Here is a 19,290-nt window from a genome sequence, read left to right as displayed (position 1 = left end):
GAGGTCAGAGAATCACTTGTGCCTAGGAGTTCAAGGCCAGCCTGGGCAACGTAGCAAGACCTCATCTCAAAAACAAAACAAACCTCCCCAAAGTGGATACTTTATTTTTATTATTATAGAGAAACATTCAATGAAGACTAGCTATTACATTATTACTATATTCTAATTATATTAATCATATGAATTATTTCATATACAAAAGTAAGAGAAAAAAATCTTCTAAATAGAACTCAAGAAGTAACACATTAAATACCCTGACATCCCCTAGCCATCAATTTTGTATGGGGAATGGAAACTATAAGTTCTACTGGACAAAGCTGTACAATAAACTGAGCAGTTGTACTACAATGCCATTATCTGAGTTCTCCAAAATATGGCTGTTCATTAATTATTCCACTAACGTTTCATGGCTTCCATTCATTTTAGGCTCGGTACAACTCTTCCCTTTCTGTTTTACACTCTGATATCAATGATGGTAGGTGGATGAGATGGACGTAGAAGAAAATTAAAAATAAAAACCTAAAGATCATATAATGGTTTAATCTTACATATTACATAATCACATATGTAAAAATGTATGCATTTTTACTATGAAAAATTACATAGTAAAAAACTCCTCCATTTTACAAGGGTACATGTGAAACTTAGTAAACATAGAATATAAATGTCTTAACACAATACCTAAGAAAATGCCAGGAAGGCTATGTTAACCAGTATGATGAAAATATGTCAAATGGTCTATAAAACCAGTGTATGGTGCCCCATGATCGCATTAATGTACACAGCTATGATTTAATAAAAAAAAAACTCCAATTGTGTGATTGTACACATTTCATGTGTAAAAACCAAATATATATTCTCTTGCATCTATTTCAAACACTTGAATATGGTATTCAGGAAAAGATAAATGAGGGCACTACACTAGACTATTAGTTACAGTTTTATTCTCCGAAAGTGAAAGAAAAATTTATAACTTGAAATAAATCTGACACTGCTCCTAAAAACACTTGGAAGTTGATTAATGACAAAACCATATACTCTTCAATCTGCCTTCCCCCTTAATGTAACTGCCTACTTCTTTAACCAATTCCTTATGTCATAAGACAAAACCTCTGGAAGCATTTTATCCAAAGCAGTTGTTTGTCCCTACCTGTGAGGTGAGGAACAAGGTTCTGATTCAGAGCCAGACGTCAACAGAGCAGCGCCCTTAGTATTTTCTGTATCTTCATTCTCTAGAAAACCATAGAAAGAAAGAATTAAATATCTGAGATGAAAGAATTAAATATTGTGTATCTGTTCTTTTTTTACATATACATGTGTTTATTAGGTTTCCACTTTTTGCCTTCACAGAATTAAAAAGGCTTAAATTTTAATAACAATAATAATGTTTAAGATAAGGACTAGAAACAAAAAACTCATAAAGAACAACGAAGATAAATACATTCAGAAAAGAAATCAGAAGGGTGGCGCCTGTGGCTTAGTAGGTAGGGCGCCGGCCCTATATGCCAAGGGTAATGGGTTCAAACCCGGCCCAGGGCAAACTGCAACCAAAAAATAGCCAGGCGTTGTGGCGGGTGCCTGTAGTCCCAGCTACTCTGGAGGCTGAGGCAAGAGAATCGCTTAAGCCCAGGAGTTGGAGGTTGCTGTGAGCTGTGTGAGGCCACGGCACTCTACCGAGGGCCATAAAGTGAGACTCTGTCTCTACAAAAAAAAAAAAAAAAAAAAAAAAGAAAAGAAATCAGACAATTGCTGCATTGAAATATTAAACAATAATAGTAATAATAATGCAAAGAAAGTAACATTCACATTGTCAGATAAGAGTATGTCTATTAAAGAATGCTTTGACTGTAAGGTTCAGTATGGAGTCATCAGTTAACTTCTTCTTATTATTTTTTTTCCAAAGTCTCAAAAAATAGACAACTAATATTTATAAATAAAGTAAAAGATAATTTTAAAAAAACAGATCATGTCATATCTTATAGACAATAGAAAAAGAAGAAATACTTCAAAATCATTCTACTTAATCTGGATACACTTAAAATTAGAGAAAATATATTATTATAAAGGGGAAATTACAAACATATTTCACTTATAAATGAAGATGCAATATCCTAAACAACATATTAACAAGTTGAATTAAAAATTAATGCTTAAGTAATGTACTTTGGTCAAAATTAAATCCAATTTATGTGAGAATTAGTCACTATTTTTTCTTTTCTTTTTTTAACCAAAACCTATGGGATACAGCAAAAGCAGTTCTGAGAGGAAAATTTATCGCTTTAGGAGCCCACATTCAAAAAACAGAAAGTGCATCAGCAAACTCACAAACCATCTGATGGAACTGGAAAAAGAAGAACAATCTAAGCCTAAACCCAGCAAAGAAATATCCAAAATTAAATCAGAGATCAATGAAATTGAAAACAAAAGAATCATTCAGAAAATTAATGAAACAAGGAGTTGGTTTTTTGAAAAACTAAAATAGATAAACCTTTGGCCAGACTAAGTAGAAATAAAAAAGTAAAATATCTAGTAACCTCAATGAGAAATGATAAAGGGAAAATAACAACTGATGCTACAGAGATATAAGAAATTATCTCTGGATGAATGGGGCCAAGGCTAACTGCAAACTACAGCTCCTCAGCCTGCAGCGTCTGTGGCGGCCCGGGGGAAAGGGAGACTGCTGCGGTCCCCCGGGAGAGTGGTGCTCCTGGACGGTGAGATGCTCTGCGTCGCTATGGGGGCAGCTGGCCGGCTTCCTAGAGTAGCAGTATAGGCGGGCACTTCCTCTGCACGCTCCTTCCCCTTCCCCTGCTCCAGCCATGTGTCCTGCCTTCGAGGTGGGCCTGGTATTTGCAGGCTGCTGCAGTAACGTGTTCTTCCTAGAGCTCCTGGCCCGGAAGCACCCAGGATGTGGGAACATCGTGACATTTGCACAGTTTTTATTCATTGCTGTGGAAGGCTTCCTCTTTGAAGCTGATTTAGGAAGGAAGCCACCAGCTATCCCCATAAGGAACTATGTGATAATGGTAACCATGTTCTTCACCGTCAGCGTGAACAACTATGCCCTGAATCTCAACATTGCCATGCCTCTGCATATGATATTCAGATGTGGTTCTCTAATTGCTAACATGATTCTAGGAATTATCATCTTGAAGAAAAGATACAGTATATTCAAATACACCTCCATTGCCCTGGTGTCTGTGGGGATATTTATTTGCACTTTCATGTCAGCAAAACAGGTGACTTCCCAGTCCAGCTCAAGTGAGAATGATGGATTCCAGGCATTTGCGTGGTGGTTACTAGGTACTGGAGCACTGACTTTTGCTCTTCTGATGTCAGCAAGGATGGGTATATTCCAAGAGACTCTATACAAACAATCTGGGAAACATTCCAAGGAGGCTTTGTTTTATAATCATGCCCTTCCACTTCCTGGCTTCATCTTCTTGGCTTCTGATATTTTTGACCATGCAGTTCTATTCAATAAGTCTGAGTTATACCAAGTTCCAGTCCTTGGTATGACAATGCCCATCATGTGGTTCTACCTCCTCATGAACGTCATCACTCAGTACGTCTGCATCTGGGGCTTGTTCATCCTCACCACCGAGTGTGCCTCCCTCACCGTCACGCTCGTGGTGACCCTGCGCAAGTTTGTGAGCCTCATCTTCTCCATCCTGTACTTCCAGAACCCTTTCACTCTGTGGCACTGGCTGGGCACTTTGTTTGTCTTTATTGGGACCTTAATGTACACAGAGGTGTGGAACAACCTGGGGACCACAAAACGTCAGCCTCAGAAAGATGACAAGCAGAACTGAGGTCTGCCTGCAAGAGAGAGCAGTGCTGCAGGGAGGGAGGGGTCTGGCGAGGTCACCTGTGCTAATGCTGAATGAATCCAACATGCACCAGGGAATCTCAGAAGGAGGCAGCTTCTCCCTTTTCTCATGGGTGTGCAGACCACATGTAGACTCTGAATAGAAATCTCTCAACCCTAAAACAGAAGAAGAGGTCTGTACTACCGAACAGCTTTTTCATTTGTTATTTCTGTTTTGTTTACCAAAATATTCAGTACTATTTTATTGAATTCTGAGTCCCCAGAACTACCGGCTTAATGTCTGTGGTCTTGGACAAGATCATCCCTTTTGTTGCTCCTCTGATGTTTCTCTGCCGTAGCTGTCATTGTCATCCCGTGGTCTCATCTGCTTTCCTCCTGTCACCTCTACACTCTTCGGCAGCAGTCTTTAGTCAGTCAGACAGTCCAGGTGCCATCATTACCAGGAACACACAAGTGGCCAAATAAGCTGAGACGCCAGTAACATCAGGGCCAGACTTCCTCCTGCCTGCTGGGGAAGAAGCAGTTGGCCCTGGGAACAGAGCTCCAGGGACACTGGTGGGACACCTCACTTCCGCATTTTGCATTTTTTTTTGTCCCTGTGCAAAAGTCGGATGCGTTCCCATCTGTTGCTTTTTGTGCTTAGAACAGTCTTGCAGCATGTCTCATTGGGCACAGGATTAAAAAGAAAGAAAAGTTGTTTATGGACCAGGAGAAGGGAGGCTTTTGCCCAGGAAGCCTGTAAGCGTAGGCCCAGATGGTGACAGCAGGAGGACCCTGAAGCAGCTGACCCTGCTCCCCAGAGGCCCAGCCAGGCACTCACAGGCTGGGTGGATGGGTCCCACGTAGGAGAGGAGTCTTTGAAAGGCTTTGAAACCAGGAGATTCAGCTTTGCCTGACAACCCTGATAGAGTAAACGACCAGTCAGGCGAATGAACAGACTAAAGTCTGTAGTGGGTGTGACATTTAAATCAGATCACATCACAACCACTATTGAAAGTGATTCTTTTTTTTTCTATAAGATATCTTAATGTTCTAGGGTGGCGCCTGTGCTCAGTGAGTAGGGCACCGGCCCCATATGCCGAGGGTGGCGGGTTCAAACCCGGCCCCGGCTGAACTGCAACCAAAAAATAGCCAGGCGTTGTGGCGGGCGCCTGTATTCCCAGCTGCTCGGGAGGCTGAGGCAGGAGAATCACGAAAGCCCAAGAGCTGGAGGTTGCTGTGAGTCCTGTGACATCACAGCACTCTACCAAGGGTGGTAAAGTGAGACTCTGTCTCTACAAAAAAAAAAAAAAAAAAAAGATTTCTTAATGTTCTAGATGTGCCCTCTAAATTTTATGTTACGTACATTTTGTTATGCATAGTAAAAAATGCTCATCTCTGGACTGAAGATCACCTAGAGTTTCTCCTGCATTGTCTTATAGAAGTTTCACGTCCTGCATTTTACATCTGGGTTTATGACCCATTTTGAGTTAACTTTATGAAAGGTGTAATGCTAGTGGCTAGGTTCATTTTCTTGCGTGTGGAGGGAAGGGTGGTGTGGTGTGTGTTTATTATATGTAGAAACATGCCTCTCTCTTGCTAATCATTTCAAAGGGCTGGTTTTCCTCGTATGTACAGGATAATCTGGAGAAAGAGGACTGCTGTCACTGTGGTGTGTGTGGTGTGCACACTCTTGTGTTGCTCTCTGCAATCAAAGAGCGAGGAAGTCGGTGTGCTTTGGTTTCCCCTGGCTTCACTGGGTGGGACCTTGGTTAACCTCACACCAGAGGATGCTCTTCAGTGAGCAGCTAAGCTTACTGGCCACTTTCTTTTTGCCTAGACACAAAGGCTTCCCCATTTTTTTCTGGGTGTAAATTGTGTTCTTAAATTGAAATGGGATTCTCCAGGTTTCCTGGGCTCATTATTCCACTGTCTGGAGCTATTCTTTGGTAAGTTCAAGCAGCAGCAATGAAGACAAATATCTTAGAACCACCCGGTTGCATGGAGAAGGCATTTAAACTGCCTCGGATTTTTGTTACTTAAAATATGGCGCCTGTGGCTCAGTGAGTAGGGCGCTGGCCCCATATGCCGAGGGTGGCGGGTTCGGACCCAGCCCCGGCCAAACTGCAACAGAAAAATAGCCGGGCCTTGTGGCGCGCGCCTGTAGTCCCAGCTGCTCAGGAGGCTGAGGCAAGAGAATCGCGTAAGCCCAAGAGTTAGAGGTTGCTGTGAGCCGTGTGACGCCACGGCACTCTACCCGAGGGCCATACAGTGAGACTCTGTCTCTACAAAAAAAAAAAAAAAAAAAAAAACTATGGATACTATTTCTTCACCACACTCACTGGTTTTACAGAGTGAATTGTTGTTCTAGACATTGACAATTTCCGAATGCCAGTAATGGTCTATTCTAAAAGATGCTGAATTACATGTGAACCCATTCACATGTAGAATCAAAGCCACTAACTTTGAAATATGTGGAGTTCCTTAGAATCGTTGGTGCTGTACATGTCCAAGTGTTAAATAACCTCTTGAAAATAAAAACAACCAAAGTTACTTTTATTGCTTAGTAGAAGAACCTATCCCTGGGGGCTCTTTGATTGCTACATATCTGGAGTCTAAGTAACTCTTACAATGTACAGCTTCACATAAGGTAGTGTCACTCTTTTTCTGTTGACGGAACACATTACAATTTGTAGTTATTTGAGACATGTTGATGCACACAGACAGCACTGGGGCCCATTAGGTTTTAGATTCTGGTTTTAGAGCGTGTTTGATTCCTCTCAGCATGAATACTGGCTGGTCTATTTAATAGGAGGATGCATATGGACAGATCTTAGATTAGAGCTCGCAGACAGCACAGCAAACGTGTGGAGGAACAGAACGCCCGAAATGCCCTGTCAGCTGGTTTTACCCTCTAGTATTAGACATAAGGAAATATATCTAAAGGATACTAGTTAATACTTCACTCTTAAAAAAACAAACAAAAAAAAACGCATTCCCCTCGGTTAACTGATTTTTCAAAAGAGCAAATAAACCATCTTGTAGCAGAGCCTACTCATATCTAACTAGAGGAGAAATGTTTGTTAAATGCTTTTCCTCTTTGTCAGGGTCAAAACTGTTTAATTTTGTGCTTCAGAGATAGGGGATATAGTTTGTTTACAAAAGAGTTTGATGTTTAAAACATCTAAAACTCTATGCTGGAGCAAAAAGCAAATAGCAAAGGACATAGCCAGAAAATGCAGTATGTGTGTGTATGTGTGTGTTTTGCACACCTCTTGCCCTGTACACTGAACAAATAAATAAAGGAAGAGGAGAAGATGGATATTTTAACTATATTAGTTTCATGTCTACATGTCCTTTGCCAAAATTCTGTTGTCACATAAGTGTTATCTTTCTTTTTCATGTTTATCAGTAATTTATTTTTGATTTGTTGTTCTCATTTTCACCCAACTAAAACAATCATTAATGTACTTGATAGATTTCTATCAAGTTCTAAAGTGTTTAGACACAGTCCAAAAAAAAAAAAAAGAAATTATCTCTGAATACTACTAGAAACTTTATGCCAAAAATTTGACAATGTGAAGGAAATGGATGGATATTTGGAATCACACCCTCTCCCTAGATTTAGCCCAGATGAAATAGATCTCCTGAACAGACCAATTGCAAGCACTGAGATTAAAGAAACAATAAAAAAATCTCCCAACAAAAAAATGCTCTGATCTGGATGGCTTCACACCAGAATTCTATCAAACCTTCAAAGAAGAGCTTATTCCCATACTGCAGAAATTATTCCAAAAAATTGAAGAGGAAGGAATCTTCCCCAACACATTCTATGAAGCAAACATCACCCTGATACCAAAACCAGGAAAAGACCCAAACAAAAAGGAGAATTTCAGACCAATTTCACTAATGAATATGGATGCAAAAATTCTCAACAAAATCTTAGCCAATAGATTACAGCTTATCATCAAAAAAGTCATACATCATAATCAAGTAGGTTTCATCCCAGGGATGCAAGGCTGGTTTAATATATGCAAGTCCATAAACATTATTCACCGTATCAACAGAAGCAAAACCAAAGACTATATGATCCTCTCGATAGATGCAGAAAAAGCATTCGATAAAATCCAGCATCCTTTTCTAATTAAAACACTGAGGAGTATAGGCATAGGCGGCACATTTCTTAAACTGATCGAAGCTATCTATGACAAATACACAGCTAATATTTTACTGAATGGAGTAAAACTGAAAGTTTTTCCTCTTAGAACTGGAACCAGACAAGGCTGTCCACTGTCACCATTACTATTCAACATAGTGCTGGAAATTCTAGCCAGTACAATTAGACAAGACAAGAAAATAAAGGGCATCCAAATGGGAGCAGAGGAGGTCAAACTCTTTTTGCTGATGTTATGATCTTAGAGAACCACAAGATTCTCAGAAGTCATCAAAAAATACAGTAATGTTTCAGGATATAAAATCAATGTCCACAAGTCAGTTGCCTTTGTATACACCAACAACAGCCAAGATGAAAGGTTAATTAAGGACACAACTCCCTTCACCATAGCCCCAAAGAAAATGAAATACTTAGGAATATACCTAACAAAAGAAGTGAAGGACCTCTATAAAGAAAATTATTAAACTCTAAGAAAGTTAATAGCAGAGGGCATTAACAAATGGAAGAACATAACATGATCATGGCTGGGAAGAATGAACATTGTTAAAATGTCTATACTTCCCAGAGCAATTTACCGATTCAACGCCAACCCTATTAAAATACCAACATCCTACTTTCAAGATGGAAAAGATGGAAAAAATGATTCTGCATTTTGTATAGAACCAGAAAAAACCCTGTATAGCTAAGGCAGTTCTTAGTAATAAAAACAAAGCTGGGAGTATCACCATACCAGATTTTAGGCTGTTATTACAAGAATAGGGTCAAGACGGCATGGTACTGGCACAAAAATAGAGACACAGACATTTGGAATCGAATAGAAAACCAGGAAATGAAACCAACAACTTACAGCCACCTAATCTTCAATAAACCAAACAAGAACATACACTGGGGGAAAGACTCCCTATTCAATAAATGGTGTTGGGAGAATTGGATATCCACATGTAAAAGACTGAAACTAGACCCACACTTTTCTCCACTCACAAAAATTGATTCAAGATGGATAAAGGACTTAAATTTAAGGAATGAAATGATAAAAATCCTCAAAGGAAGACTAGGAAAAACACTGGAAGATATTGGCCTGGGGAAAGACTTTATGAGGAAGACTACCATGGCAATAGCAACAACAGCAATAATAAACAAATGAGATTTAATTAAACTGAAAAGCTTCTGTACAGCCAAGGAGACAACAACCAAAGCAAAGAGACAACCTACCCAATGGAAAGGATATTTGCATATTTTTTTTTTTTGTAGAGACAAGAGTCTCACTGTACCGCCCTCGGGTAGAGTGCCGTGGCATCACATGGCTCACAGCAACCTCTAACTCTTGGGCTTACACAATTCTCTTGCCTCAGCCTCCCGAGCAGCTGGGACTATAGGCGCCCGCCACAACGCCCGGCTATTTTTTTGTTGCAGTTTGGCCGGGGCTGGGTTTGAACCCACCACCCTCAGCATATGGGGCTGGCGCCCTACTCACTGAGCCACAGGCGCCGCCTGATATTTGCATATTTTGAATCAGACAAATGCTTAATAACCAGGATCTATACAGAATTTCAATTAATCCACAAGAAAAAACCCAACAATCTCATTCATCAGTGGGGAAGAGAGATGAATAGAATCTTCTCTAAAGATGATAGAGGAATGGCTAGCAAACACATGAAAAAATGCTCATCAGCCCTAACTATTAGAGAAATGCAAATTAAAACCACCCTGAAACATCATCTAACTCCAGCAAGAATGGCCTATATCACAAAATCTCAAAACTGCAGATCCTGGCTCGGATGTGGAAAGAAAGGAACATTTTTACACTACTGGTAGGACTGCAAACTAATACAATCTTTTTAGAAGGAAGTATGGAGTAACCTCAAAGAACTCAACCTAGGCCTTCTGTTTGATCCTACAATCCCATTACTGGGCATCTATCCAGAAGGTAAAAAAAAATCTTTTATTATAAAGACACTTGCACTAGGCTGTTTATTGCAGCCCAATTTACAATCGCTAAAATGTGGAAACGGCCTAAATGTCCTTGGATTGGTAAGCTGTGGTATATGTATACCATGGAATATTATTCAGTCATCAAAAAATGGAGATTTTGCAGCATTTGTACTAACCTGAATGTAGGTGGAACACATTATTTTTAGCGAAGCATCACAGGAATGGAGAAGTATGAATCCTATGTATTCAACTTTGATATGAGGACAATTGATGTATCTTTTTTTTTTTTGTAGAGACAGAGTCTCACTGTACCGCCCTCGGGTAGAGTGCCATGACGTCACACGGCTCACAGCAACCTCCAACTTCTGGGCTTAAGCGATTCTCTTGCCTCAGCCTCCCAAGCAGCTGGAACCACAGGCGCCCGCACCACAACACCCGACTATTTTTTTGTTGCAGTTTGGCTGGGGCTGGGTTTGAACCCGCCACCCTCGGCATATGGGGCCGGTGCCCTACTCACTGAGCCACAGGCACCACCCTATCATGTATCTTTTTAATTTTTTTTTTAATGTCAGACAGGTGATAGGCCAACATGGTAACAAGATTTGTGGGTGGCACATCTCACGCATGTGCATGAAAACCCAATCATCATGCTTATGAACTATAAAAGGATCAAATATCGTGTTTATTTTTAAAAAATCTAGCAGTTTCAACCAACTTCCTCTTTCCAAAAATATTTTGGGCATAAACTTTGTACTCTAGGAGGCCTAACACATAAATTATTCAAGTTATCATATTCAAGTATCTTAGTCACACTTTAGTCATAACCATTCATTTAGAAAAACTCAAATTTTTTTTTTTTGAGACAGAGCCTCAAGCTGTCACCCTGGGTAGAGTGCTGTGGCATCACAGCTCACAGCAACCTCCAACTCCTGGGCTCAAGCTAGTCTCCCGCCTCCCAAGTAGTTGGGACCACAGACACCCGCCACAACGCCCAGCTGTTTTTGGTTGCAGCCGTCATTGTTGTTTGGCGGGCCTGAGCTGGATTTGAACCCACAAGCTCAGGTGTATATGGCTGGCACCTTAGCCAGTTGAGCCACAGACACTGAGCCCAGAAAACTCATTTTCTAAAACAAGTATCCACAAAATTAATCCTAATTTAAGAATCATATTTTTGGGAAAGTAAATATTTAAATTATGCAGAACAGAGAGGGAAGAGTGAGGTGCAGGATTAAATGAACTGAATTTAGTGTCAAAGTATGTAGAATATCACTTCTATTTTCAATAAGGTCAGATCACTCACTAAGCATTCCTCTAAGGTCAGGTAAAGGACTTTTTTTTTTTTTTTGGCCGGGGCTGGGTTTGAACCCGCCACCTTCAGCATGTGGGACCGGCGCTCTACCCCTTTGAGCCACAGGCGCTGCCCAGGTAAAGGACTTTTATAATTTCATTCATTTATTTATCCACTCATTCACCAATAATTAAATAATGACTTGCCTTCAAGGAGTATATAGGTGAAATGCATAATAAAAGCCGTGTGCCAAGCTCATAAGATGCCTATGGTTGGCATTATCATTGCTACTTTGCAGGTAAGGAAATTAAGACACAGAGCTCGAACTTAAACCCAGGTGGCTGTGCTCATAACAATCGGGTGATATTTATTTATTTATTTTTATTTTTGCTCTTACCAAGTTGTGGTTTGAGGGTGGTTTGTTGTGGTTTATCCACTTAGCCTCTCCTAAACACTCATATAGCATATGGTGTTCAGTGTATTTAGGTAGCCCCTCATTTAATCCCCTCTGGTTAAGAGAGCAAGGAAAGTACAACTCGATGAAGTAAACCTCAAACAATGGAAATGTCAGAGTTTGGTAACAAAATAAAAGTAAAAATGAAAGGCAAGTATTTGGTTTATCCAACCTTAATGTAGTCTCATTATTTTTCTTTTGAGACAGAGTCTCAACTATGTGCTCTCAGTAGAGTGCCACGGTGTCACAGCTCACAGCAACCACAAACTCTTGGGCTTAAGTGATTCTCTTGCCTCAGACTCCCAAGTAGCTGAGACTATAGGTGCCCGCCACAACATCTGGCTATTTTTTGGTTGCAGTTGTCATTGTTGTTTAGAAGGCCCAGGCCAGGTTCAAACCCACCAACCTCAGTGTATGTGGATGGTGCCCTAACCACTGGGCTATAGGTGCCAAGCTGAGTCTCATTTTTTGCATGCAAATTACACCTAGTTTTGGTCAGTTGATAGGTAGAAAGAACTTAGAGGCCCAGCACAGTGGCTCACACTTATAATCCCAGCACTTTGGGAGGCTCAGGCAGGAGGATCACTTGAGGTCAGGAGTTCGAGACCAGCTTGTCCAAAAACAAGACCCTAACTATACAAAAAAAAATAGAAAAGTTAGCCAAGCATGGTGATGCAAGCCTGTAGTCCTAGCTACCTGGAAGGCTGAGGCAGGAGGATTGCTTGAGCCCAGGAGTTTAAGGCTGCAAATGAGTTATGATGGGGCCAATGCATTCTAGCCTGGGCAACAGAAAAAGACCCTGTCTCAAAACAAACAAACAAAAAAAACAGACCTTAGAGCTTCTGCCACCCAATTTTCCTACCAACAAAGAAACTAAGTCTAAGGCTGTTGTCAGCTATTTCCTGTCTTTGCCACTCTGTAAAGAGGCCTATTTCATTAAGAATAATGCAAACAAAGGCGGAGAGGGAGGGGAGGAAGAGGATGGATGGAGGGAGGGTGATTGGTGGGATTACACCTGCGGTGCATCTTACAAAGGTACATGTGAAACTTAGTAAATGTAGAATATAAATGTCTTAACACAATAACTAAGAAAATGCCCTGTGGCTCAGTTGGTAAGGCGCCAGCCCCATATACCGAGGGTGGCGGGTTCAAACTCAGCCCCGGCCAAACTGCAACCAAAAAATAGCCGGGCGTCGTGGTGGGCGCCTGTAGTCCCAGCTGCTCGGGAGGCTGAGGCAAGAGAATCGCTTAAGCCCAGGAGTTGGAGGTTGCTGTGAGCTGTGTGAGGCCACGGCACTCTACAGAGGGCCATAAAGTGAGACTCTGTCTCTACAAAAAAAAAAAGAAAATGCCAGGAAGGCTATGTTAACCAGTGTGACGAAAATGTGTCGAATGGTCTATAAAACCAGTGTATGGTGCCCCATGATCGCATTAATGTACACAGCTATGATTTAATTAAAAAAAAAAAAAAAGAACCATGCAAATAGCATTTCTGATTTTTTCTGGCTGAGTCTAGGAAGGTGGCGTGGTTCCAGGTATTGGTCCATTTCCACCAGATTTTCATATTTCTGAGAATAGAGTTTTTTAATAGTAATCACTGAGGATTTTTTTTTTTTTGGATTTCTGAGGTGTCTGTTGCTATTTCTCTATTATCATTTCTCATTGATGATGTTAGTTTTTACTTTTCTGTTTCCAGTTAGATTAGCCAAACGTTTGTCAATTTTTTTTTTTTTTTTTTTTTTGTAGAGACAGAGTCTCACTTTATGGCCCTCGGTAGAGTGCCGTGGCGTCACACGGCTCACAGCTACCTCTAACTCCTGGGCTTAAGCGATTCTCCTGCCTCAGCCTCCCGAGTAGCTGGGACTACAGGCGGCGCGCCACAACACCCGGCTATTTTTTGGTTGCAGTTTGGCCGGGGCAGGGTTTGAACCCGCCACCCTCGGTATATGGGGCCGGCGCCCTACTCACTGAGCCACAGGTGCCGCCCACGTTTGTCAATTTTATTGATCTTTTTAAAACACCAACTTTTTCTTTTGTTGATCTTCTGAATAATTCTTTTGTTTTCAATTTCATTTAATTCTGCCCTAATTTGGTTATTTCCTTTCTTCTGCTGGGTTTGGGGTTGAAATGTTCTTCCTTTTCCAGGTGCTTGAGATGTCCCATTAAGTTGTTAATGTCCTCTCTTTCTGTTTTCTTAAGGAAGGTTCCAATGCTATGAAATTTCCCTCTAAGGACTGCCTTTGCAGTATCCCACAGGTTTTTTTTTTTTTTTTTATTGTTGGGGATTCATTGAGGGTACAATAAGCCAGGTTACATTGATTGCAATTGTTAGGCAATGTCCCTCTTGCAGTCATGTCTTGCCCCCATAAAGTGTGACACACACCAAAGCCCTACCCCCCTCCCTCCATCCCTCTTTCTGCTTTTCCTCCCCCCCATAACCTTAATTGTCACTAATTGTCCTCATATCAAAATTGAGTACATAGGATTCATGCTTCTCCATTCTTGTGATGCTTTACTAAGAATAATGTCTTCCACTTCCATCCAGGTTAATACAAAGGATGTAAAGTCTCCATTTTTTTTAATAGCTGAATAGTATTCCATGGTATACATATACCACAGTTTGTTAATCCATTCCTGAGTTGGTGGGCTCCCACAGGTTTTAATAATTTGTGTCTTCAGTATCATTTTGTTCCAAAAATTTGGTGATTTCCTTCTTAATCTTGTCTTTACCCAGCTATCATTCAGCATAAGGTTAGTTTCCATGTCTTTGTCTGAGTATGAAGATTCCTGTTGCTATTGAGTTCGACTTTCATACCATGATGGTCCGAGAAAATACAAGGAATAATTTCTATTCTTTTTAATTTGCTGAGGTGAGACATAGAATTAGAAATGCTGAATAGGGGGCGGCGCCTGTGGCTCAGTCGGTAAGGCGCCGGCCCCACATACCGAGGGTGGCGGGTTCAAACCCGGCCCCGGCTGAACTGCAACCAAAAAAATAGCTGGGCATGGTGGCGGGCTCCTGTCGTCCCAGCTACTCGGGAGGCTGAGGCAAGAGAATCGCTTAAGCCCAGGAGTTGGAAGTTGCTGTGAGCTGTGTGATGCCATGGCACTCTACCCGAAGGGCATCAAGTGACACTCTGTCTCTACAAAAAAAAAAAAAAAAAGAAATGCTGAATAGATCTATATCAATCACGGAAATAGCATCAGTAATACAAAATCTCTCAAAAAAGAAAAGTCTGGGACCAGATGGTTTCAGACTTAGAGTCTGGTGGAGGACCAAGGCCTAGAATAATATTTCTGCCATACATTATTTAGCCTGTGGCTCAGTGAGTAGGGCACCAGCCCCATATACAGAGGGTGGCAGGTTCAAACCCAGCCCTGGCTAAACTGCAACAACGAAAAATAGCCAGGCATTGTAGCAGGCGCCTATAGTCCCAGCTACTCAGGAGTCTGAGGCAAGAGAATCACCTAAGCCCAAGAGCTGGAGGTTGCTGTGAGCTGTAATACCACAGTACTCTACTGAGGGTGACAAAGTGAGACTGTCTCAAAAAAAAAAAAGACGAATTTGAGAGGGGTGGGGTGAATGCAAAGTAAGGTGATGGGGAGAAGCTTAATCCAATCTTGTTTGTTTTGGAGTACTAATTTTGTGAGATGTTGTTTAAGGATGCTATTCGTCTGTTCTACTTTTCCTGATGATTTGGGTCTATAAGGCACATGTAGAAGTCACTAAATTCCTAGGGCTTGTGAGATTTGTGAGGTGATATGGTTAATGAAAGCTGGGCTGTTGTCACTCTGAATAGAGCTGGAGACGGAATCTAGGAATAATGTGGTGACCTTTACAGTAAACAATGGCAATTTCCTTTGGAAGTGTAGTTCCATTTAGGAGGTCTTTAATAAGTGTGGCATTGATGATAGAAGAGCCTTGGGTGGTAATGAATCCCCTTTCTTGCCATATAGCTGCATGGTGGTTGTAAGGCTTCAGTGAGGGTTAAGAGTTCTGTTTGTTGTGAGGAAATGGCCAGGGGCAGAGTAACAGGTGATAATGTGGGAAGAAGACACAATAGCAAAACCTGCCTTGGCAATGGAGTGAGCAGTGGGCTTAAAAGAACTGCCATCAATAAACCAGGTATCTTCAGGATTAGGTAAGGGAAAAAGAGAAATATTTGGGAAAGGGTAGTGTTACAATAGGATCTATAGGGAAGTCAGATTGAGAGAATGGAGGGGTGGTTGGGGAGGGATTGGAGAGGAGAAGGATGGGCAGTGAGAGGTGTGAACCAGCGGGAATCAAGGTTGCTTGCAATTTTATGAGAGTATCTCTACCTAGTAGGGGAACATTACGAGGGAATAAGGAATGGATGTGAGAAAGAGTGCCCAGAAAGTGTACACCATAAAGGTAGAGTAACATGGGGGTGGATTACATTACTGTCAATACCCATCACCAAGATCTCTGTCTGTTCTAAAGGACCTTTATAAGATGGCAGTGTGGAAAAGGTTGCTCACATGTCTATTAAAAACGAAATTGGCTTACCTTCCACCAGCAAAATCCCCCAGAGTTTAGACTTTGTAATTATCCAGGGGACACTCTGATCCTCTGGGAACCATGAATCTGAAACAGCTAGGCCCAGAAGGTCGGGAAATACAGGCACGTTTTGGGTGCATCTGAGAACCAGGCAGAATTCAGCCCCATTCTGGGAGTGTCTGTGAACCAAATTCTCAGAACTTCAGTAGTTAAACTTCTAGCAAGGGCCCCTGCAGACTAGGCACAGTTTGTGGGAAGCTTTGGGCATAGTTTCACCCAGTGACCTGGCCTGATGCATTTAAAACACAGTTCGGGGCAAATCTCCTTTTTTCAGGGTACCCTGGGAAATTCTGAGAAACCGCCAGGTTTTGTCTGATGGGAGAAGCCATTAACTGGAATTTTGAGAGCCTCTGCCTTTTAAGAGCGTCCTCACAATTATTAAAAACTTTAAAAGCCAGGTTAATAAGATCTTAATGAGGAGTTGGAGGGCCCCGGGGGGATTTTTGGAGTTTTTTCCAGATGTCAGGTGCAGACTGAGAGATAAAATTCATGTTAATAATGAGTCTGACCTCATAGCTCTCCAGGGACAGGGTAGTATATCAATGAAGAGCTTTGTTAAGACGCGCTAAAAACTGGGCAGGATTTTTATCCCATTTTGGGATAATTTCTCTTAACTTATCATAATTGACAGCCTTATGGGCTGCTTTTTTTAGTCCCTCTAAGAGACACTGGACCATATGGTTACGAGGTGAATCCTAGTAGCATCAGTTTGATAATTCCAATTGGGGTCCACCCAGGGAACAGCCCTAGTGCCCTCTGGCAGAGTTTGATCCACTCTGCGTAGGTCTTCAGCATAAATTTGGGCTTGAGTCCAGATTTGCTCTCTTTCCTCCAAAGTTAGAGCAGAGGTGAGGATGACATATAAATCATATGATTGCATTAGATATGTAAATTCTTGAGTATTTGGTGGAATCTGTAGAGAATGAACCTAATCTCTGATTTATGTGAGAGGTCTGAGAGAGAGAATGGGACATGAATCGTGACAATGCCTTCCGTTCCCACAACCTCCCCCACAACCTCTTGGAGGGAGTATAGAGGCTTATGGTATTTTGGAAGTAGGAGGTCCAAAGGGGTGGCCAGACCTAGTATGGTGTGGGGACACCGGGTCTGGCACATTTTATCTGTCCCAAGTTCGCCATTTTTTTTCTCTTACTGCGTGGTGGGGCATTGGAGAGGGGGTGGGAGGGGTGGAAGTTTGCTGATAGGGAGGAAGTCGAGGGGTGGGGTTATCTGCCGGGTCCAAATAAGACAATAGTCAGATGAGTCAGAAAAATTTGGAGATACTTACACAAGGAGAATTTGAGAGGGTTCACAGGATGAACACAAGGAAGGAATGTTATGGAGTGTGAGAAATGCATGAATGTAAGGGATCTCCAACCATTTGCCTAATTTGTGACAGTAATTTTTGAGAGCACTGGGAATTGAGATATCGAAGGTGCCATGTTTAGGCCAATGTAAACCACCAAGTTCATACATAGGCCAACCAGTATTACAGAAAAATGAAGCGTTTAGGTTTCAGGTCAGCGTAAAGATGTAGAGACTCGAGGTAGTTAGAAGATAGTTTAGAGATGAAAAGGGGGCAATCTGTGACTGAGTGGTGCCCACAGCAAAAACTGGAGGTAGAAAGTAAATGAGATTAAAGCTAACATGAAGAGGAATGAGCAGTAAATAAAGGGAACTTTCGAAGGAAATAAAAAGGGAGCAAAAGGATCACGAAAAGGACCAAGACTGCAACCAGAGAGGGTTCGACCTCTGCGTATGGTTGTCAGCTGAATCCAGACCTCCGGGAAGATTCTAAATGAGTGAACTCGGTTCACTGAACTGAATGACCAAAAATGGATGGTAGGGCTGGTAGAGCTGGCAAGGCTGGCTTCGGGAGATTACCTGGACTCTCCACTTATGACTCTGGTCAAAAGAGGGCTTGGCCTCTGTATATGATCTTAACCAGTCGAGAGACTTGGGCCCACAGTGGCTACCCAGGGGGGCAAGACAGGGGGAGAGGGGATTCAGCCTCTGCATGAGTGTAAAAGGAGCCAAGAGATCATATAAAAATACCCAAGAGCGCAAAAAAGACAGAGGGGAGGAGAAGGTAGAGTAGGAATGGGAAGAGGAAGGGTGTGAAGAAAAAGATTTTAGAGAAGGGCTCACCTTAGTATGAAGTGGAAGAATGGTAGACAAGATAAGAGTGCACCAGTTCTCTTTGTCTCTTGGGAAGAAGGGTCCATTTGGTTAGGGTTGGTGGGGTGTATTTTAAGCACTGCAAAGGGACTTTTCCCCAGGGAGTCACAGGCACCATGTGAAAGGTTCCAGACCCAAGGATAAAATCATTCTGAGACGTGAGACAAAAGGAAGACAGAGATCCAATTTGTGCAATTAAAGTGGCTTTTATTCCACCTGGAGTGCAAGTGTGGTGAGATTCCTGACAAGGGAGAAATCCATAGGTGGGCTATGGTAGGCAGGGATTTAAAGGGTTAGGGCAGCCAGGATTGGTCTGTCCTTAGCTTTATCTGGGCAGATAGGTAGGACAAGGTTAGGGAGGTCTGGATTGGTCTGTTCACTATTTCTTGGGAGGAACATACTTTCCAGGAAAGGGATCCTTCCAGGGTGAGTTGGTAACTTGACTCTATCAAAGGGTCATTTCTGAAACTGATGGAGGCCATATATAGCAAACCCACAGCCAATATCATACCAAATGGAGTAAAATCGAAAACATTTCCACTCAAATCTGGAACTAGGCAAGGATGCCCATTGTTTCCACTGCTATTTAACACAGTTATGGAAGTTCCAGCCATCGCAATCAGGCAAGAGAAGGCAATCAAGAGTATCCAGAGTCAGAGGAGATCAAACTCTCATTCTTCACTGATGTTATGATCCTATACCTGGAAAATCCCAGGCACGCAACTACAAAACTCTTAGAATGACCAAGGAATACAGCAGCATCTCAGGATACAAAATCAATACTCACAAATCAGTAGCTTTTGTATATGCCAACAATAGTCAAGCTGAAAATATAGTCAAGGACTCTATTCCTTTTACAGTAGTGCCAAAGAAGATG

General features: G+C 41.8%; 2 protein-coding genes and 1 non-coding gene across 6 annotated transcripts in view; 1 reads left to right on the top strand and 2 right to left on the bottom strand.

Moving 5' to 3' along the window:
* TMED8 (transmembrane p24 trafficking protein family member 8) overlaps positions 1-19,290 on the bottom strand; it is a 79,915-nt gene that overhangs the window by 20,837 nt on the left and 39,788 nt on the right. For 2 of the 4 annotated variants that reach the window (XM_053601131.1, XM_053601132.1), the window contains exons 2-3: positions 3,869-3,985; positions 1,151-1,232 (exon numbers count right to left, since the gene is read on the bottom strand). In XM_053601131.1, the coding sequence (XP_053457106.1) occupies positions 1,151-1,232; positions 3,869-3,985 (199 nt within the window). The remainder of the gene's footprint in view (positions 1-1,150; positions 1,233-3,868; positions 3,986-19,290) is intronic. The other 2 variants (XM_053601133.1, XM_053601134.1) reach the window with 1 other exon arrangement.
* On the top strand, positions 2,632-3,852 carry LOC128593261 (UDP-xylose and UDP-N-acetylglucosamine transporter-like). Its single transcript, XM_053601135.1, has one exon. It carries the CDS (start codon positions 2,820-2,822, stop codon positions 3,810-3,812), a length of 993 nt encoding a protein of 330 aa, XP_053457110.1. The 5' UTR covers positions 2,632-2,819; the 3' UTR covers positions 3,813-3,852.
* Positions 10,481-10,584, bottom strand: LOC128595261 (small nucleolar RNA U13). Its single transcript, XR_008382899.1, has one exon. It is a non-coding gene; the product is annotated as a small nucleolar RNA U13 (small nucleolar RNA).

The sequence above is a fragment of the Nycticebus coucang genome, chromosome 9 (assembly GCF_027406575.1).
Source record: "Nycticebus coucang isolate mNycCou1 chromosome 9, mNycCou1.pri, whole genome shotgun sequence".
In the NCBI taxonomy this organism is placed as follows: domain Eukaryota; kingdom Metazoa; phylum Chordata; class Mammalia; order Primates; family Lorisidae; genus Nycticebus; species Nycticebus coucang.
The sequence above is the reverse complement of the archived record's forward strand: the minus strand, read 5'-3'. Positions and strand labels throughout refer to the sequence as shown.